The sequence below is a fragment of the Silurus meridionalis genome, chromosome 16, assembly GCF_014805685.1.
Source record: "Silurus meridionalis isolate SWU-2019-XX chromosome 16, ASM1480568v1, whole genome shotgun sequence".
Classification (NCBI taxonomy): domain Eukaryota; kingdom Metazoa; phylum Chordata; class Actinopteri; order Siluriformes; family Siluridae; genus Silurus; species Silurus meridionalis.
In genome coordinates, this window is record NC_060899.1 from 16,371,270 (window position 1) to 16,389,379 (window position 18,110).

Below are 18,110 nucleotides of genomic sequence, written 5' to 3' on the forward strand. Positions count from 1 at the left end.
ACCTGCCTTCACTAACACCTTGTGGCTGCATGAATCTCCGCAAATCTCCACAGAATCTAGTGGAACATCATCACAGAAAAGTGGACAGATGTCCACAAACTTTTGGTCATACACTAGGAATCTCTGATGTTGTGAAAATCTTAAACAAATTCAAAAAAGCAAAGACGACGTAACAGCCCTATTTCTACACAGTCGCTGTGATTGGACAAATTACTTCGTAAATCATCATAAATATAAGAATTATTTTGAGTGTTTGGATGCAGTGAGTAACATCCAGATGCCTGGAAACCACTATCATCATCATCTTCTTCCTCTGAGCAGCTCAGGTGGAATGAGGTCAGTGTGTGTATGGTGATGTGTGTTGTGGTTCGTGTCCAAAAGTAGCATTGACATTTCTGAATCTCAGCTCTGTTGTGTGTTACTGACTGTTTTGTGACCACCAACCATGAAACATACAATGGAGAAAAAAATACAAAAAAGAATCTATTTGCTGTGTACGAAACACCACAATAAAAAAAAGTGATGTGCTGAATAGAAAATAGAAAAAGATCGATTTTTGTTGTTATGTGATCAGCAGCAGCAGCAGCTCTTTATCCCACTGATTATTCTTTATGTACATCAATCAACACAGAATTCTGCAGACCCTCAGCACAAATTCCACCATTTCTACCCCGAAGAGCATTTTAAGTTAAGCTAGTTATGACAGCAAGCTAGTGTTAAATAAATAAGGTAGTTATGACAGCTAGCTAGCGTTAAATTATTAAGCTAGTTATGGCAGCTAGCTAGCGTTAATTAATTAAGCTAGTTATGACAGCGAGCTAGCGTTAAATAATTAAGCTAGTTATGACAGCAAGCTAGCGTTAAATAATTTGGCTAGTTATGACAGCTAGCTAGCGTTAAATTATTAAGCTAGTTATGGCAGCTAGCTAGCAATAAATAATTAAGCTAGTTATGACCCAGCAGATTCTTACAAAGTTTGTCATCAGGCCTGTAATCATGGAAACCGCCAACTTACTCATGCCTGTTTAGATTAGCATGGCGTTAAGTTTGTGATTTAGCGAGCATGTGGAACATTATAAAGCTTTATGGCACTGCATGTTGTGTTCAGTTCGCTCGTCCACTGTAACACACAACTTCCAGGACAAGAAAAAAAAACACTTCTCCATCTCCATCTGTGCCTCAGATCAGGAGCCTGCAGCCAAATGTTCTGAGTCGCGTCTCCACGGAGACGTAAAGGCACCGGAAATCTGGAGACCTGCTGCTGATTTCTGTGCAGCGACTCATCCGAAAGCCTTCGTATTTATACATCTATTTTTCTTGGAATGATGTTCAGACAAAGCAGAGTCTCTCTCTCTCTCTCTCTCTCTTTCTCTATCTCATTCTCTCTCTCTCTCTCTCTCTCTGAGTCACCGCTCTGCAGATTGAGGGGTAAAAGTGAAGGTTCTGGTGTGTGTAAATGGAAACACTGAGAAGGCCACACACACACACACACACACACACACACACCTCATTTCTCAGTGTGGATCTGTACAATAAACCCAATAAAATCTAAATATAATATACCTGTGTGTGTGTGTGTGTGTGTGTGTGTGTGTGTGTGTGTGTGTGTGTGACAAAAAAAACAGTTAACATGGAATGTGATGTTTGTTTGCATAAACGTGTTGTCGTCTGTCCTGTGACTTCTCCATTTTTCAGCTAACAAACTGAAACCTCAAGCACACGATTCATCCATAATTCTGAACTTTTTTCTTGTTGTGATTACAATTAAAAAACGTATAAAATAATTAGATAATATATTGATTTATTTTTATGACATTTATTTTGTATTGTTTTTATGGTAAAAATTTCAGGTAAATTCTTTCTCTTGGCACTAAATGCTGAATGAAGTAAAACTTGTTAACTGTATAAAATAAAAAGAGAGGAAAAAAAACGAGAAGAACGAATCCAGGAGCTGAACCTTTGAGTTGATGGAGTATGAAGTGAAGCTGTTTATTCCTGTAGTTGTGATAAACATGGTGGATCAGGAGAAGTTCTCCTGTGAAGGTGAATGAGGTCAGACTGAGGAACCCTGACCTTGAGAGTGCACCTGGGATTTATACAGAATTATAATAGTCACTTGTGTATTCAGAAGTTGGATGTGAAGCGAAGTCGTATTTTTCTTCTCTCAGACGTCTCCTCGTCTGCACTCTTCCTGCTGTTGGTTTCAATTAGAAGAAAGGCGAAGCTCCAACAGAGATCTCTCAGCTCGGGGAGAAAACCGTATATATAAAACAACACAATAATCCGTCACGGCGAACTTCAGGTCGTTTGTGTCATTTTTCCTCTGATGCCCCGAGGCGAGCGATATCTTAGAGCCACACCAGGATGAGGCTTCTGGACATATGATGCACAAACTCGGCCTGAACATGAAACATTTACATATTTACAAACATCTAATATCGACAATCCTCACGGTCACGTGACCTCATTTACACTCTCATAGAGTAAAACTTTCTTTGGACTTTTTTCGCCTTCTCTTCAGTTTTTCGCTTATTGTGGTCACATCTCTTCTTCCTTGGGTTCGGCATAGTCTTCCTCCGACTCGTCTGCGTGGTTACGGAGGGGTGTGACGTTTCCGTGTCCGATGTCCAACACCTGCAGCTTAGACAGGTGAGAGAAGGAGTCCTCAGCCACGGAGAGAGCGGAGAGACGGTTAAACCTGAGAGAGAGAAAGAGAGAGAGAGAGAGAGAAAGAGAGAGAGAGACAGACAGACGGACGGACGGACAGACAGACAGGGTAAAGGTAAAGATAGAAGGATGAGAGAAACATAAAGAAGAGAAGATGGAATGACTCGAAGATTAAGAATAAGGCGGAGGAAGGGAAAGAGAAAAAAGGGAGAAATATGCAGAGTTGGACATGAAGAGAAAAAGAAAAAAAAAGAGAGCGAGAGAATAAAAAGTAAATGAAAGCAAAGTGCAGCTGTTTTTGTTATTTTATACACACACACACACACACACACACACACACACACACACACACACGCACAAACACACATAGACCTCCTCTCTGCATTAGTGTTTATTGGTCTTTTATCTCTAAAGCACATATTTGTCTTTTCTCTGACTGAATGAAAAAAGCACTTTAGAAGAGAGAGTGTGTGTGTGTGTGTGTGTATGTGTGTGTGTGTGTGTGTGTGTGTGTGTGTGTGTGTGTGTATGTGTGTGTGTGGAACAGAATATTGTAAGGTCCAATAAAGCACCAAAACACTAACAATCACATTTTTTAGAGGTTACATAATTCTGTGTTATTACACAAGACCATCAGCTAAATATCCCTGAACAATCAGATTTCATAATACCTATAATCAAAAACTAATGGTGTGTGTGTGTGTGTGTGTGTGTGTGTGTGTGTGTGTGTGTATGTGTGTGTGTGCGTGTGTGTGTAGAGTTCAGACCTCAGGAAGATGCTCTTGATGTTTGGGGTACTGATGAAGTCCGTGGCAGAGATGCTGCTGATCCTGTTGTTCTGCAGGTGCAGGAACTCCAGAGACTCGGGAAGATCAGCAGGGACGTGGGACAGAAGGTTACCTGACAGATCGAGTGTCTGACACACACACACACACACACACACACACACACACACACACACACACACATTTAATTTGTCCTCAGACATTAGCGTTTTTATAGCAACAGCTTGCATTAGAAACAGCTGACATGGTGAAGATCTCTGTAAGAACATGTATGGAAGGAGTCTCCAGTGCCAGCGCTTTGTAAAAGTAACTTCAGGCCAATTCAGAATGACCCTGACAGACCATTCTCACCATGAGAGAGCTGAGCTCCTGCCATGCCCCCTGGTAGATGGAGCTTAGTTTAATCTGGTTATTAGAAAGATGGAGCTCCTTCAGCTTGCTCATGCCCATTAGCGCCCCCTCTGGCAGCACAGCGATCTGATTATCCTTGGCCCGGAGGAGGTGGAGGCTCTTCGGGAGCCCGAGTGGCAGCGTACTCAGCTTGTTCCCGGACAGATCCAGGACTTCCAGCACCCGCAGTTTCCTGAAAGCGTGCCGATGCAGGCGTTCACTGGTCAATCGGTTGTAGCTCAGGTTCAGCTCATTGAGCGTGTAAAGAGTGCTAAGATCATCACGTCCGATCTCGTTGATGAAGTTCCGGAGCAGCACGAGGGTGTGGGCGCGACGTGGCAGCCCCAGAGGGATTCGCTCCAGCAGGTTGTGGTGCAGGTGGAGTGTGTGGAGGCGCTTGAGGCCACGGAAGGCGTCACGGTGGATGTGGCGAGCACGGAGCCGGTTGTGGTGAAGCAGAAGGTACTGAAGATCCTTCACGGCGCTGAGGGAATCGACCTTGACAGACGTTATGTAGTTTTTCTCTAAGTGGAGCAGCATCAGGGTGCGAGGGAGACCCGGGGGTACTGCACTCAGGTTGTTGTTGGACAGGTCCAGGTACTCCAGTTTGCTCAGGTAACTAAGAGAGAAAGAGAGTCAGGGGTCATACCAGGAAGTTGAAGAAGGTTCGCTAGCAGTGGAAGTGTAATGAAGGAAGAGGCTGTGATCTTTCCTTGAGTACTGACCTGAAAGTAGTGTTGTCCATGCCGCTGTTGCTCAGGAGGTTGTTCTGCAGGTACAGTTCTCTCAGATAAGGCAGGTTCTGGAATGCACCTGAAGGAATCTTCTCCAGTTTGTTATTCTGAGTGAAAATGATCATTAAAAAATAATTTAATATCCTTTAAAGTAAAAATACAAATACCTGCCAGAGACCTTTAGTTCAAGCCACCTGGGTGTCCTGATGTCCTGATGAGGCCACATCCATCCAAGCCTGGGACTCACAGACAGCAATACTGGCTTTGTGAGATGGGCTTACTGTCTCACTTTAATATCAATCACAGTGACACTAAGACCATCTCTGAGCTCAGGTATTTGGTGGAGGGCAGATAGTACCAGCCTCTGAATGCATTTTTGTCACCTTCTGATGTAGCGTGAGCAGCATTTTGGAAAAAAATATACCTTTAGATGGCTGGCTTTAAGTGTCTCAGAGGAAACACACAACTTCACACTAGACATCACCTGGCCCAGGTGGAAGCTGTTGTGCGGTGGAGCTAGCTACGAGGTGGAATCCAAAAGTTTCGAGGTGATCTCTGTTTACAAGAAATAGATCGTGTGGATCGTTCTCTGACGATCATCATGCTCCCGAACTGGTTGGCCGTTTTCAGAAGGTCTTCCTGAACTCCAGTCGAATTCCAGTGATGTTCTTCTGCTCCTGAAGCATGTGCACGCGTGCGGCTCGAAGCACCTCGAACGACTCGTTGCAGCGTCACCGTATGTCAAGCGTATGTCACGTCAAACATCTCTGTGGCAGATTTGCCGTTTCATGCAGAATTTCAAACTTGCTCTTTGTTCTAACTCGTTGTGTGTGATGAGACTTGGTAACGCACGTGGGTCAGAACAGCACCAGTTACAACATTAGTCTCAAACTTTTTTTGATACCACCTCGTAGTTGGGGACAGAGGGAGAAAATTGATAAAAAATAAAGTAGGTTAGCTAATATTTAGGATGATATTAAGATGATGGTGCAAAGGAGCAAAATGAAAGACCATCACTTGTATATTGACCATGCCTTGATAAAGATCACCATAGTGGTGGACCACTTTCAGTTGTCAGCACACAGTCGCTAAACTACATGAGCGGTTTAACAGCGGTACCTTCAAATGAAGACGGAAGAGTGCACTTGGAAGTTCTTTAGGAACATAGCGCAGGAAATTGCTGGAGAGGATCAACACCTCCAGGTTGTCTGAACCGTTAAACATTCCCTCAGGTAAACCTGCGTCAGACAGCTTGTTGTTGTGAAGGTACACAGACCTGAAATGAGGAACGGCAACAAACGTATTCGGGTAAATTTTACTTCTTTTCTTACTCTACAGGAAATTAGAAAGGGTTTAACGTACCTCAGTCCCGGTTTCATGCCAAATGTGTAGGGGTAGATGGTGGTCAGTTGGTTTGCAGCGAAGTCGGCGCTAACTAGCGTTGTTGGAAGATATCTGGGTGCTGCAGTTAGCTGTGAAAACAGACTGATATTAAAAGAAACGTCAGTATCACCTTCCTACGAGGAAGAAATCATCATGGACCATTAGGAAACAATTTCAGCTAGCTAACAGCTAACTCAAGACAAAAAAGAACAAAGAACATATAAGTAAAATGAGGTACATGGAGGTATTAATGAATAAAAACGATCATTAGTGCTTTTAGTGCTTTGTCGTTGTGTAAGAGGAATAAAACACAAGCATTTTTTAATGTTGGAGAAAGATTTTTGAGAGAAAGTGAGATGAAGTGTGAAGGTGATGAGCTCAAATTCCACTGAACATCCACTGATGCTCATTACAGTTCTGTCACAAACAACATGAGGATGAAGATGCTTTAGCGTGAATCCACTGAGACCCAACCCGACCCAACCCGATCCGACCCTGAACCCTGCTGCATCAGCATCAGCCAAAAACCCGGGATGAGACATGGAGCGGATCTTTGTCTGTTGAACATCACATGGACGATGGACTGTTCCTCACGAACAACAAAAACACAGAACTTTATTTTTCCCCATCAGAGATTTTTCTAAACAAATGTGTTCAGAGGTTTACACAGGCGCTAAGCAGAAGCCAACACTTGGACATATTCTGAGGCCTGATTTCTCTTTTAATCTTCTGACTTCAATCAGGGTTTAGGAATGAGCTTCATCACAAATGTTTACAGTACATCTTTTTTTTTTTTTTTTTGCTGCATTTGGTCACACAGACAAAAAAACATTTAGCGATCTGTGTGAAGCAGTAAACTCTTAGGATCATTAATGCTAGCTCAGAGTGGCCACGATTTTAGTGTTAGTGTTAGTGTTATTTTATATATATTATATATCAAATAATATAGCTAAATGTTTGGTTTTTGGTACTTTTGTCTATTTTGAAAGTGATATAGCTAGCTAGCTAGCTCACTGGCAACAAATACCAGATGCTAATTGCTTCAGGGAGGATAATGTTAGCTAAGAGTACACATACAGTACAAATCTCCAATTTCTACACATGTAATAAAGCAATAAACAGACCCTCAATCTGGCAAAGGGTCTAATGGAGTTATTCTCGAAGTGTTCTTAACGATTATATTGTGTACCTGATTATTGGCAGACGCCAAATACAGACAGAGATTTGTTATTGTTATTATTATTATTATTATTATTATTATTATTATTATTATTATTAGCATTCATTCACACAATGACCTCTGGTCTCACCTTGTTATTTGCCAAGTATAAGTAACTGAGCTGTTCCAGAGCTTCAAACCCATCATCTTCAAGCCCTGGAACCACACACACACACACACACACACATTTTAAATATTGGAACATGCTCCCAGCTCTCGATGCCACTCAACTTGTCAACCTGTACCATGCTAATAAAATATAAATGGCAGCACAGTTCTGGATCCTGTTTGGTCGGAAGGTTGTGATGACATGCTCTATGACAGCAGCTCTGAAATCCTGATATGTTTCTATAGTAACGTCTTGTTCACAGGGACATTTACAGATAACACTAGACCGATAAAACGATTTCAAAATACACGTGCAGTCTGGTGATGTTTTCTGTAGGAAGAAGTCTCCAGTGTCAGAGCTAAAGCTGTAACTTTCTTCAGAAGACGTTGTGGTTTCTTGGTCACATGACATGTTGCGGTGTCAAGTTGAAGAGGGAATGAAGGGAGGCTGGTGAGGGAATGAGTGTTTACAGCTGATATAACACAAGTGCTAACACCAACAAACTCATATCCTGCACTCAACATTAAATATAAACTATAAACACATTAAAATATATAGTTATTTCAATAAAAATACAGAAATAAATGTAATCAAGGCCTCAAAGTTTGTTTTCGTATCTGACCTCGCTGTATTTCATTCATCACCATCTGTTATTGTTCACTTTTACCCATGCTCTTCGCCTCTCTCACACACACACACACACACACACACACACACACACACACACACACACACACACACACACACACACACACAAACACACACACACACACACACACACAAACATCTATTTTATATGAACAGAAGAATTGTTCTGCCAAAAACTTAATTTACACACTGCTGGTTTCTGGTTTCAGCCTAAATTCAGCCAAGTCTGGTGACACACACGCATTTTGCATGCTGGAACATTTTGCACGCACACACACACACACACACACACACACACACACCCTGTGTCGTGAGCCGATTGTTCTGCAGGTTCAGCGTCTCCAGGTAAAGCAGACGTGACAGATCCTCCGCTTTGATCTCTGAGATCTGATTATTCTGATGCAGGAAAAAAATGAAAAAGACAGAAAATGAGACATCTTGAAAATAAACTGGATGTTAATGTGTCTTGTTTTCTTCAGGAGGCCGTAAAAACATCTGAACCCCCTGATGCTCTTTCAGATACTCATTTTCTCATCATTTTCTCATCATCTCATCACTCCTTCAGATGTACAGAATGGCATTAGGGTCATTACATGCATACGTACTAATAGCACAGAATAATGCTTTTGCTAACGAGACTTTCTCCAAACCTTAACTGTTAACAATCTCATTACATGCACACACACACACACACACACACACACACACACACACACACACACACACACACACACACGTCTCATTTACTCCAAAAATATTCTGTATGCATATTTTTTCAGGTTCACGCTGCAACATTTTCTATCATGAATAAATGTTTATATCATCAGATGTACAAAATAATCAATAACATTAACCGCCAGAGGACCGAATCAGAGCCGGGGTCATGGTGGCATCACAGGGGGGTTCTAGAGAGTGAACTCTCACCTAGACTTGAAATTTACATATATATGCATATGATTGATCACTAATCCCACAGCCACGCCCCCAAAATCCAGTGGAAAGCCTTCACTGTAGAGTGGAGCTAATCAGAACTGTACACACAGAGGATAGTGAGATGTTACAGGGATTTATGGATGTGATGATCAGAGGTGCGCTAACCTTTGGCCATGTAGTGTATGTATAAGGCATATAAATGGTGTGTTTTATAGCAAGTGTAAAGTAGCTGTCAGTATCATTACAAGTGCTCAGTGCTCGCTGAACTCAACTGCTCACTCAATCATCAGTGTACCAGCTCACATCCTTGAGAAAAAAATACTACAAGAATGAAATGTTCTAAATCATGTACACACACACACACACACACACACCTGCAGTGAGAGCTGGCGTATGTTTTCTGGTAGCTCTTGTGGGAACTCGTATAAATTAACCCCGGCACAGTCGACAGATTCCTCGGCCATGCAGCTGCACTGCGCCGGACACTTCGTCTCCGTCTTCTCCCTTCTGTGTCTCTCATTTCCTTCATTCTTCTGGACCGTGTGTTGTCCTTCCTGCTGGTGTTCAGGCTCAACTCCGAGGACCAGAGCCCAGCCGAGCAGAAGTGCACAGAACACACACCTTCTCCAAATCATCGTTAATGCATCCAATACACACTGTCCTCTGGGCAAGAAGCAGAGTCCCACCCTGCTGAACGTGTGTGTGTGTGTGTGTGTGTGTGTTTGTGTGTGTGTAGAGATCTGGCCAAACCTCCAAATGAGATGAGCCTTTGAATCGAGGAACAGATCACACTCTTCTCTAAGCACCTGGTAGAAACAAAACTTTACCTTAAACATATTATTATTAGTAGAATAGTACTAGTATAAGTAGTAGTAGCACTATAGTAGTAGTAGTGCTAGTGTTAGTCATAGCAGCAGCAGTGATGTTAGTAGTATAGTATTAGTAGTAGTGTTAGTAAAACTAGTAATATGGTAATAGTAATAAAGTGTTGTACTAGTTGTATAGTGATACTGGTGGTAGCAGTAGTCTAATCCTAGTATTAAAAGTAGTACTGGTGTTGTACTAGTTAAATAGTAATAGTAGTAGTATAGCACTAGTAGAAGTAGTACTGTTAGTATTAGTAGTAGTAGTAGTTGTATTATCAGTAACAGTGTTAGTATAAGTATTAGTATTACTGTAGTATTAATATTAGTAATAGTAACTTTTTTTTAGCTAAACTCACTTCACAGTGATGTCATGCCATATATGTGTGTGTGTGTGTGTGTGTGTGTGTGTGTGTGTGTGTGTGTGTGTGTGTGTGTGTTTGTGTTACAGGAAATTGAAGAGATCAGTTTGTCTGGAAATTGATTTCTAAGGTTCTCCTAAATTTTATTTCTAGAATCATCTCCACATTCCTGCCATGATGTATTTAAATAACTGCACACACTTTCCCAGGCTCTGCAATGACCAGATAAGGAGCTGGAGAGTAAGTTTTGGCCAGAAACAAACTCAGAGCTTTTTTTTTTTACCAGTTGTTTGGTTCACAATAGAGAGAGAGAGAGAGAGAGAGAGAGAGAGAGATGGAGTCTGAAACACTGGCACCAAAACAGGACTAAACGCTTTCTTCCAGAGTCACACAGCTGGATGAAAAACACCAAAACCCATTAACTCTTCAGAGCTCAGTCTCGTGGAGTCCTCTCTCATCTGAATATGACACGAGTCTTTACACCGTGATCAGTGTGGATGACATCAGTCACATTAATGCTGGTTTTCTATACTGTGTATTTGATTTAAAGAGATATTACAGCATGGTTACTTACTGATGCTGATCTTAAAGTCACCTGTTTACTGCTGATTTCTGATTTATTTTCTCCACATATTCACATATTCCCAGGACATACCTTCATATGGCCAAACACGTGTTACTGTGTTTCCAAAAAAGAATATAACGCTGATCACGTGATAAATCATTTCTAAGGCTAAAGTAAACCACAAACTCTCTCTCTCTCTCTCTCTCTCTCTCTCTCCCTGCCAGATTATGTCATGTCAGATAGATAGATAGATAGATAGATAGATAGATAGATAGATAGATAGATAGATAGATAGATATAATAACATGCTGTTCACAGTAAAAGAACATCAGTGTGAAACCATCTGAGTATCTGGAGGAATTCCATCTGTTCTCTGTGTCTGGAAAAGTGGAATGGATACAGCAGAGCAGGAGTTGGGAGAGAGAGAGAGAGAGAGAGAGAGAGAGAGAGAGAGAGAGATGGTTTGGTGGTATAAGATGAAATATAAAGCTACGTTACCTCTCCGTCCTGCAATAAACTGATTAAAGTCAAACTTTTAAGCAGATTTTTAAGTCCAAAAGCTCGAACCTGCAGCTCCACTCAGAACTGATTCATCACTCCAGATGTGCAGACGGAGAGACAGAGAGAGAGAGAGAGAGAGAGAGAGAGAGAGAGAGAGATCCCAACGTTCCTCTCCAACAGAATTTCCCTGACTGCTGTGGAAATGACGGTGTAACACAGAGCTCTTGGATGGAAACCCAGTTTCGGAGGCCAGTTCAAATGAGAAATGAGAAAAGTCTGGCTAGAATTAAACATAAACAATAAAATTCAATAAAAAATTTGAAAAGGTTTCATTTCTTTAATGTTTAAGGCAAAACATCACATGAAGGAGCGATCATGTTTGTCACAAAGATCCTTTTTTAGATTTCTGAATAAATTTGATAAATTTACCTTCATATTTTCTCTCAAACTGTAATAATAAAGTAGTAATAAAGTTAGCTCCGCCCACTTTACAGTCATACCATGGCATATAGTCCTAAAAAATTCTGGTGTATACACAGTTCCTGTCAAAAGTGTGGAAACACAAAATTATTTTATGGTTTTTGCGACACTGCATGTTCCTTTTGTTTCTATGCAACAAAACGTGAAAGTGAATGAGTGGTAGAAAGTTCTCTGGAGTCCAAATGGGACATTTTTGTCTCTAGCAGAAGAACTTGTGTAAGACAGAGAACAGGAGAGAAGATGTGATCAGACTCCCTCACCCCTACACTCACACATGGAAGGGGAAGCTTAATGGTTTAGGGTTGTTTTGGAGCAGGGAGGGTTCCAGAAAGTGAAAGGAATCCTGAAGCAACATAAGTCCCATTCCACACTTCAACACCATGCAATTCCGTCTGGACTGCATACGTCAGAGTTTTGTAAGTGTTATGTAGAGAGCAAACAGTCATCTGGAGTGATATCTATCATGAAACGACCTGCCCAGTCACGGCACCTAAATCCTGTTGAAATGCTCTGGGATGAACTGCATCACAAGAAAAAAAGCTCCAACTAGTGAAGAACAACTTTGGTGAGTTTTACAAGAGGCACAGAAACGTTGTTTGGAGAAGCTGTCCGGGTGCTGAGAGTGTTTAAATCTGGTCTTCATGCTAAAGGAGTATTTTTTAACAGAAATAAAGTGGAAGATCTAAACATTTATAGATTTGTTTTTGGTCAAAGTAAATGTTCAAAGCGTTACATTACATAAGTTTGTTGCATAGAAACAACCAAAGTCTTGGTGTTCCCACAATTTTCACAGGCTCTGTATGCAGTACATATCAATTTCATTATAACCCTTATAAAACACATGAACAATGTAAAGACTTGTAGATAACAGTATAAGCATTTTAAAGCTGTTGCCTTCTTTTATCCATATTCAGAATTTAAAATCTCAGTTTCTAGATCTCCTGCATCCATGAGAATTTATTCCTGTTCCTAATTAGAAGGATATTATGGAGGAAATTCCACAAATAATGATCATTTTTGAACTGAAGTTAGACTTCATCCTGAAAAACATTACCCAAAAAGTATTTTGTTACACCAGTGTTCTTGTTTAAGCTGTAAAATATTTTGGAAATGTCTTATTTACAATCCAATAAATACTATAAAATATGTTTGTTTTGAAAAATAGAGCTTCATTAGCATAACTAAATGTACCAATGTTCTTGAAAAAATAAAAAAAGATTATAAAAATATCATGCCAGAATTTGACAGAAGAAGATGATTTCTTGTTGTGTAGAAGTATATTTAAATTACCCTGCCATTAAAATTAAAATACAGCAGTAAAGTTGCTAGGCAACTGGCAAAAATTTGTGGTTAAAACCATGAACTAGCAAATTACTGAGGTTTATAATTTAGCTGATTAAATCTACATAAAACACATGGTGACATTGGAAATGAGACAAAGTCATCAAGGTCAACATTTACCTCAGATGTCAAGTCAAGCCAAGAAGCTTGTATTGTAATTTCTACCATATACAGCTTCTGCAGTACACAGATATGTTGTTAGCTTACTAAAAACACACTGATGCAACTGGAATTACACTTAAAATGACAACTTTCTACAATAAGACTCAGTCATTAGCTAGCTGAAGCTTTGACCTGCAGATGTTTCGGTTGCCTACACACACTACTTTTGAGCAACAAGTTTATCAGACAACATGAACACAATAAAAACAAATCGGAATGGTCCAGAAAATCACCATTAATCTCAGACGTGTTTAGAAAATGTCAAGATTTACGTAGCTAAACTGATAACCAGGTTCGTTAGCTAGCTTTTGCTTGAGGAGGTAGATCATATGCTCTATATCTTGTATACAGACCGTGTGGACCCACAGTGATAATGGAAATGAGCCACAATGGTCAGGAAGGTCAATGTTTACCTCAGATGTATAAAAAAATGCTCTGTAATACTCATTCTACACTTTTATTGACACTTTTTTGTGTTTAGGCTTCATTATTAGCTAGCTCAAGCCTTTTCTGCAGATTTTTCTAGCCTAGCAACAATATGAACATATTGCAATGTTGGAAATGACTTAAATTGTTGGGAAGGGCAACATTTACCTCAGATTTGTTAAGAAAATACTCTGTTTAACTGAAATACCTTTACATTGTCTGTATACAAGGTTTATTAGCTTTCTTATGCTTTGCTATCGGTTTTCCTGTGTCCTAGCAACAGTACTTCTGACTTAACTACTCAAACAGATAGTTAATTACCTATTATATCATGTTTACAGACAGTGTGAATGCACAGCGATAATGGAAATGAGATGGAATTGTCTGGACGGTAAACATTTACCTCAGATTTTATTTATTAAAAAAAAAACACTCTGTACAACTAATATTACATTTATCATCGTAAGCTAACCAAATCGATCACAAGTTCTGCTGTATTGTTCATTCAGAACTGATAGAAAAACAATTTCATTAGTTTCTGTAGACTAAGTGTTATCTGGATAGCAGCACGAGCAATCGTTTCATGAGATGAGAAATATTTTCCTATCATCTGTCATCAGCTGGAGGAACACAAGAGGAACATAGGAGGAACACAATTCCACAGCTGATTACATGAAAAGATGAAATGAACAGATTTCTCATTTCACATAGTAGAATTAGAAAGAGAGGGACCCGAGCTGAGAGTTTAATCACTGGGAAAATTAAACATAGCTCCAAAAAAAAAAAAGGAAAATTTGTGATTTAATGTTTTTCACAAGTGATTTGTCACCGTAATTTGCCTCATCTGAGCTTTCAACGATTTTTTTACGTCCAATTTCACTAACAAGCTTCATCGAGTCACAACTTACTCTGTGCCCATGATGACTTCAGTGGAAAAAAAGGTGTTTGGAATAACAATCGTCTCACTACACTGGAAAAAACACTCACACAGGCTACGTGTGACTGGGTCTCAAACCACATGCCTTATTCACTACATAGCGCACATGGACACCATTGTCCATCCACTGTGGGCGTGTCTCAAACCACATGCCTTATTGACTACATAGTGCACATGGACACCATTGTCCGTTCACTGTGGGTGTGTCTCAAACCACATGCCTTATTGACTACATAGTGCACATGGACACCATTGTCCGTTCACTGTGGGTGTGTCTCAAACCACATGCCTTATTGACTACATATTGCACATGGACACCATTGTATGTTCACTGAGGGTGTGTCTCAAACCACATGCCTTATAGACTACATAGTGCACATGGACAACATTGTCCGTTCACTGTGGGCGTGTCTCAAACCACATGCCTTATTGACTACATAGTGCACATGGACACCATTGTCCATCCACTGTGGGCGTGTCTCAAACCACATGCCTTATTCACTACATTGTGCACATGGACACCATTGTCCTTCCACTGTGGGTGTGTCTCAAACCACATGCCTTATTGACTACATAGTGCACATTGACACCATTGTCCTTCCACTGTGGGTGTGTCTCAAACCACATGCCTTATTCACTACATAGCGCACATGTACACCATTGTCCATCCACTGTGGGCGTGTCTCAAACCACGTGGATGTTTTATTACATAGTGCACAAAATAATACCATCACAAGTCCAATGTGGGCGTGTCCCAAACCCTTTGCCCGATTCACTACATCGCCAGATCACATGACCACTATATACTGTACATAAATACCATTGTAGGTCCACTGTGGGTGTTTCTCAAACTACACTACAGTGTTGTGTTGCATGAACTCTGTGGTGGTGTTTTTACAGCTGCACTCTGGAGGTGGTGATGTGGGGCAGATCTCCAGCTCGCTCTCTGAGTGACTCACGCTGGAGGTTCTTCAGGACTGTGATTTCACCAGGTTTTATTTTTTTTCCAGCATCTGCTCAAGATCAGGATTGTAATGCTCCACTGCAAAGCTCCAGGATCTCCTGCAAGTTCTCCTCCAGCTTCAGGAGCTGAATTTATTCATCTTTAATTAGTTTTATATTAATAATTAGTTTACTGTTTGGATTTTAAGAATATTATCGCAAAGTGTTTTATTTTTTATTTTATTTCAGAAACCTTTACTGTTAACATTTTCTCCATTTGTTTTGTTACAAATAATTTAAACTTTTAAGAATTAAAACTATTTTTCACAAATTTACCCTCTGACTGTGTTCAGATTCCACAACAATTATTTACTAATGAAATAATAATAATAATAATAATAATAATAATAATAATAATAATAAAATATTTAGACTCTTATGTGGTAAAGAGAGATTATTTATTTAGTACAAATTTATATCAGGACACACACACACACACCCACACACACTTCGGGTCACTTGAGTTGAGTTGAGTTTTAAAACTCTGGAATCAAAAAGAGGCTATGATAGCTAAGCTCGCTGTTTAGTTCAACTCTTGCTGAAGAGAATTTCGAGGTCCTCGGATCAGACGTCTGGATAAATGTGGAAAATCGGGAGGATCTTAAGAGTTACAGGGTCACAATGTTATTACTATTATAATTATAAGGTTCTAAATCTGGATCTTCTGAAAATCCAAGATCTTCTTGTAGATCAGCTCCAACCTCTAAAGTTCTAAACACAGGTCTGAAGGCTAAAGAGATGAGACTCGTTTGTGTGGGCAGAGCCTCACAGCTTAGCTTTGCCTGGTTGTAGCTGCAGGTTCTGGAGCTTCATGGCCATTCCCATGTTCCCTGTGATCTTCAGCTTTCCCTGAAAAAATGCCTGGAGAGGAGACGGTACGGTTTAAACTCCAAACACGAGACTACGTGTATGTGATTAAAAGTGTCCGGTGAGGAGTGTAAAGCTCAAAAGATCTCACGGTCTGAGGGTTCATCTTCCCGGTCATGAGGGCCAGCAGGTCAGAATCCGTCATCAGGATGGTACAGTCCACCTTCTTAGCTGGAACAGAGAGAGACCATCACACGCAGGTTACAGCAGCTCTCTCTATTCTCCATCTCCAAGCTCAGACGTGCTCGCGCTGGAGACTCCTTACGAACGTCCAACAAATAAACCTCATATCCGTTGCTATGGAAACGAGGACGTTAAAAACTCACAGGCGTCATTGTGAACGCAGCCCTTCCCGTCACGCACGTTTACCACCCACGTGGCCTCTTTGCCGTCCGGGCCGTCCTTCACTTTAAAAGCGAACACGCCTCCGATCTTCTTCACATACTGCTCACCTTCCTGCACACACACACACACACTCTTATGCTTGATTTCTAAAGACAGTGCATGTACGTGTTTTTCCTTAATGAGCATCAGAACCTGTACCTCCTCCAGCTTTTTAGAGATCTCCTGAAACACACTGTGCGCCTTAAAGCCCTCCATACCTACGGGGGCACTGGTGAACACCGCCTCGATCCGCCTGCAACACACACACACACACACACACACACACACAGCACAGAATGTAAAACCAGTGTTTTAGATTTGATATTGAGTACATTATTATGCACCCTACATTGGGGCATCATGGGTTTGGGATGTGCACAGAGTGTAGGGTGCATTATGCACACATATAAATGAAACAAGACCCTACAAAGGGTTTAACAGAAAGGAATTGGACGTAGATAGATAATGTCTACAGATAATCCCTATAGATAGGAGTTTACCTGTAGGGATTATACCTGAGCACTATTTAGCACACTTCTCTAGTGGAAAGAGTGCGGTTTGGAACACAGCCCCTGATTGAAGAATCAGAATCATTCAATGCCGTCATACGTTTACGTGCAGTTTTTTGTGGCTGCGTCATATTTGCGCAAAAGGCTCTCTCACACACGCAGCGGAATACTGTATTAATTAATATTTTCATGCGCAAAATAGACGCCTTTGCGTTCCGGGAGTTCAATTCGCTCCGAGCGACAAAAGAAAGAAAACCGCAGCGGTTTCGGAGAGAAACTCGTCCCCCACAGAGCCCCAGTCCGCTCAGGAGGCAGAGGGTGTCATTAATCTCACCTGGGAATCTCAGAAATATGCATTTTACTTTCACAGTGATTCAACATGGACGGAGCTCTTCCTGTAGTTTAGCGGCACTGTGAATCCAGACCTGACAGAGACCGAAATCTACAAAATAAAAGTCTTATTTATTACTTATTATTAATACTTATTTTGGGCACCATTTAGTTTGTTGTTGTTGTTTAAATGTAGAATATCTTTCTCAGGTGTGCAAAAAAAGATGATAGCTGCAAATGAGGTGCAAAAATGTTGCCTTAAATCACTGGTGGTCCCTCAGAATCACTGGTTTACGCTTTAATATATTTTTAAAAAAATAAAATATGTGCCGTTGTGGCTACAGTGAAAAGAGACGTGTTGAATTGTGTTTAAAATTAAAAAGTGGATTGGTTCAGGAAGGAAACCACTGAAGGCCTGGGGGTGAAACGCCTGAACCGACACTTTAAAGATGGATTTTACTGTAAATATGCTCATAAAAAAGCAGATTATTTTCACTTAACCAGAAAATTATT

The 18,110-nt window shown here is 40.7% G+C and overlaps 2 protein-coding genes across 3 annotated transcripts; both read right to left on the reverse strand.

Annotated features, from left to right (window-relative positions):
- Positions 1-1,784: 1,784 nt before the first annotated feature.
- On the reverse strand, positions 1,785-11,311 carry podn (podocan). Its single transcript, XM_046869670.1, has 10 exons — positions 11,157-11,311; positions 9,243-9,674; positions 8,238-8,331; positions 7,270-7,334; positions 5,939-6,048; positions 5,696-5,852; positions 4,568-4,683; positions 3,804-4,461; positions 3,435-3,583; positions 1,785-2,698 (listed from the first exon to the last, which is right to left on the reverse strand). Exons 2-10 carry the CDS (start codon positions 9,501-9,503, stop codon positions 2,539-2,541), a joined length of 1,770 nt encoding a protein of 589 aa, XP_046725626.1. The 5' UTR covers positions 9,504-9,674; positions 11,157-11,311; the 3' UTR covers positions 1,785-2,538.
- On the reverse strand, positions 9,225-17,723 carry scp2b (sterol carrier protein 2b). 2 transcript variants are annotated; one of them, XR_006928161.1, is made up of 6 exons: positions 17,602-17,684; positions 16,918-17,011; positions 16,701-16,830; positions 16,466-16,545; positions 15,933-16,368; positions 9,225-9,242 (listed from the first exon to the last, which is right to left on the reverse strand). XR_006928161.1 is itself a non-coding variant. In XM_046869673.1 (5 exons), exons 1-5 carry the CDS (start codon positions 17,646-17,648, stop codon positions 16,273-16,275), a joined length of 447 nt encoding a protein of 148 aa, XP_046725629.1. In that variant the 5' UTR covers positions 17,649-17,723; the 3' UTR covers positions 15,887-16,272. The 2 variants fall into 2 exon arrangements, 1 of the variants encoding a protein (XP_046725629.1); XM_046869673.1 differs by lacking the exon at positions 9,225-9,242 and having other exon boundaries at positions 15,887-16,368; positions 17,602-17,723.
- Between the last annotated feature and the right edge of the window lie 387 nt (positions 17,724-18,110).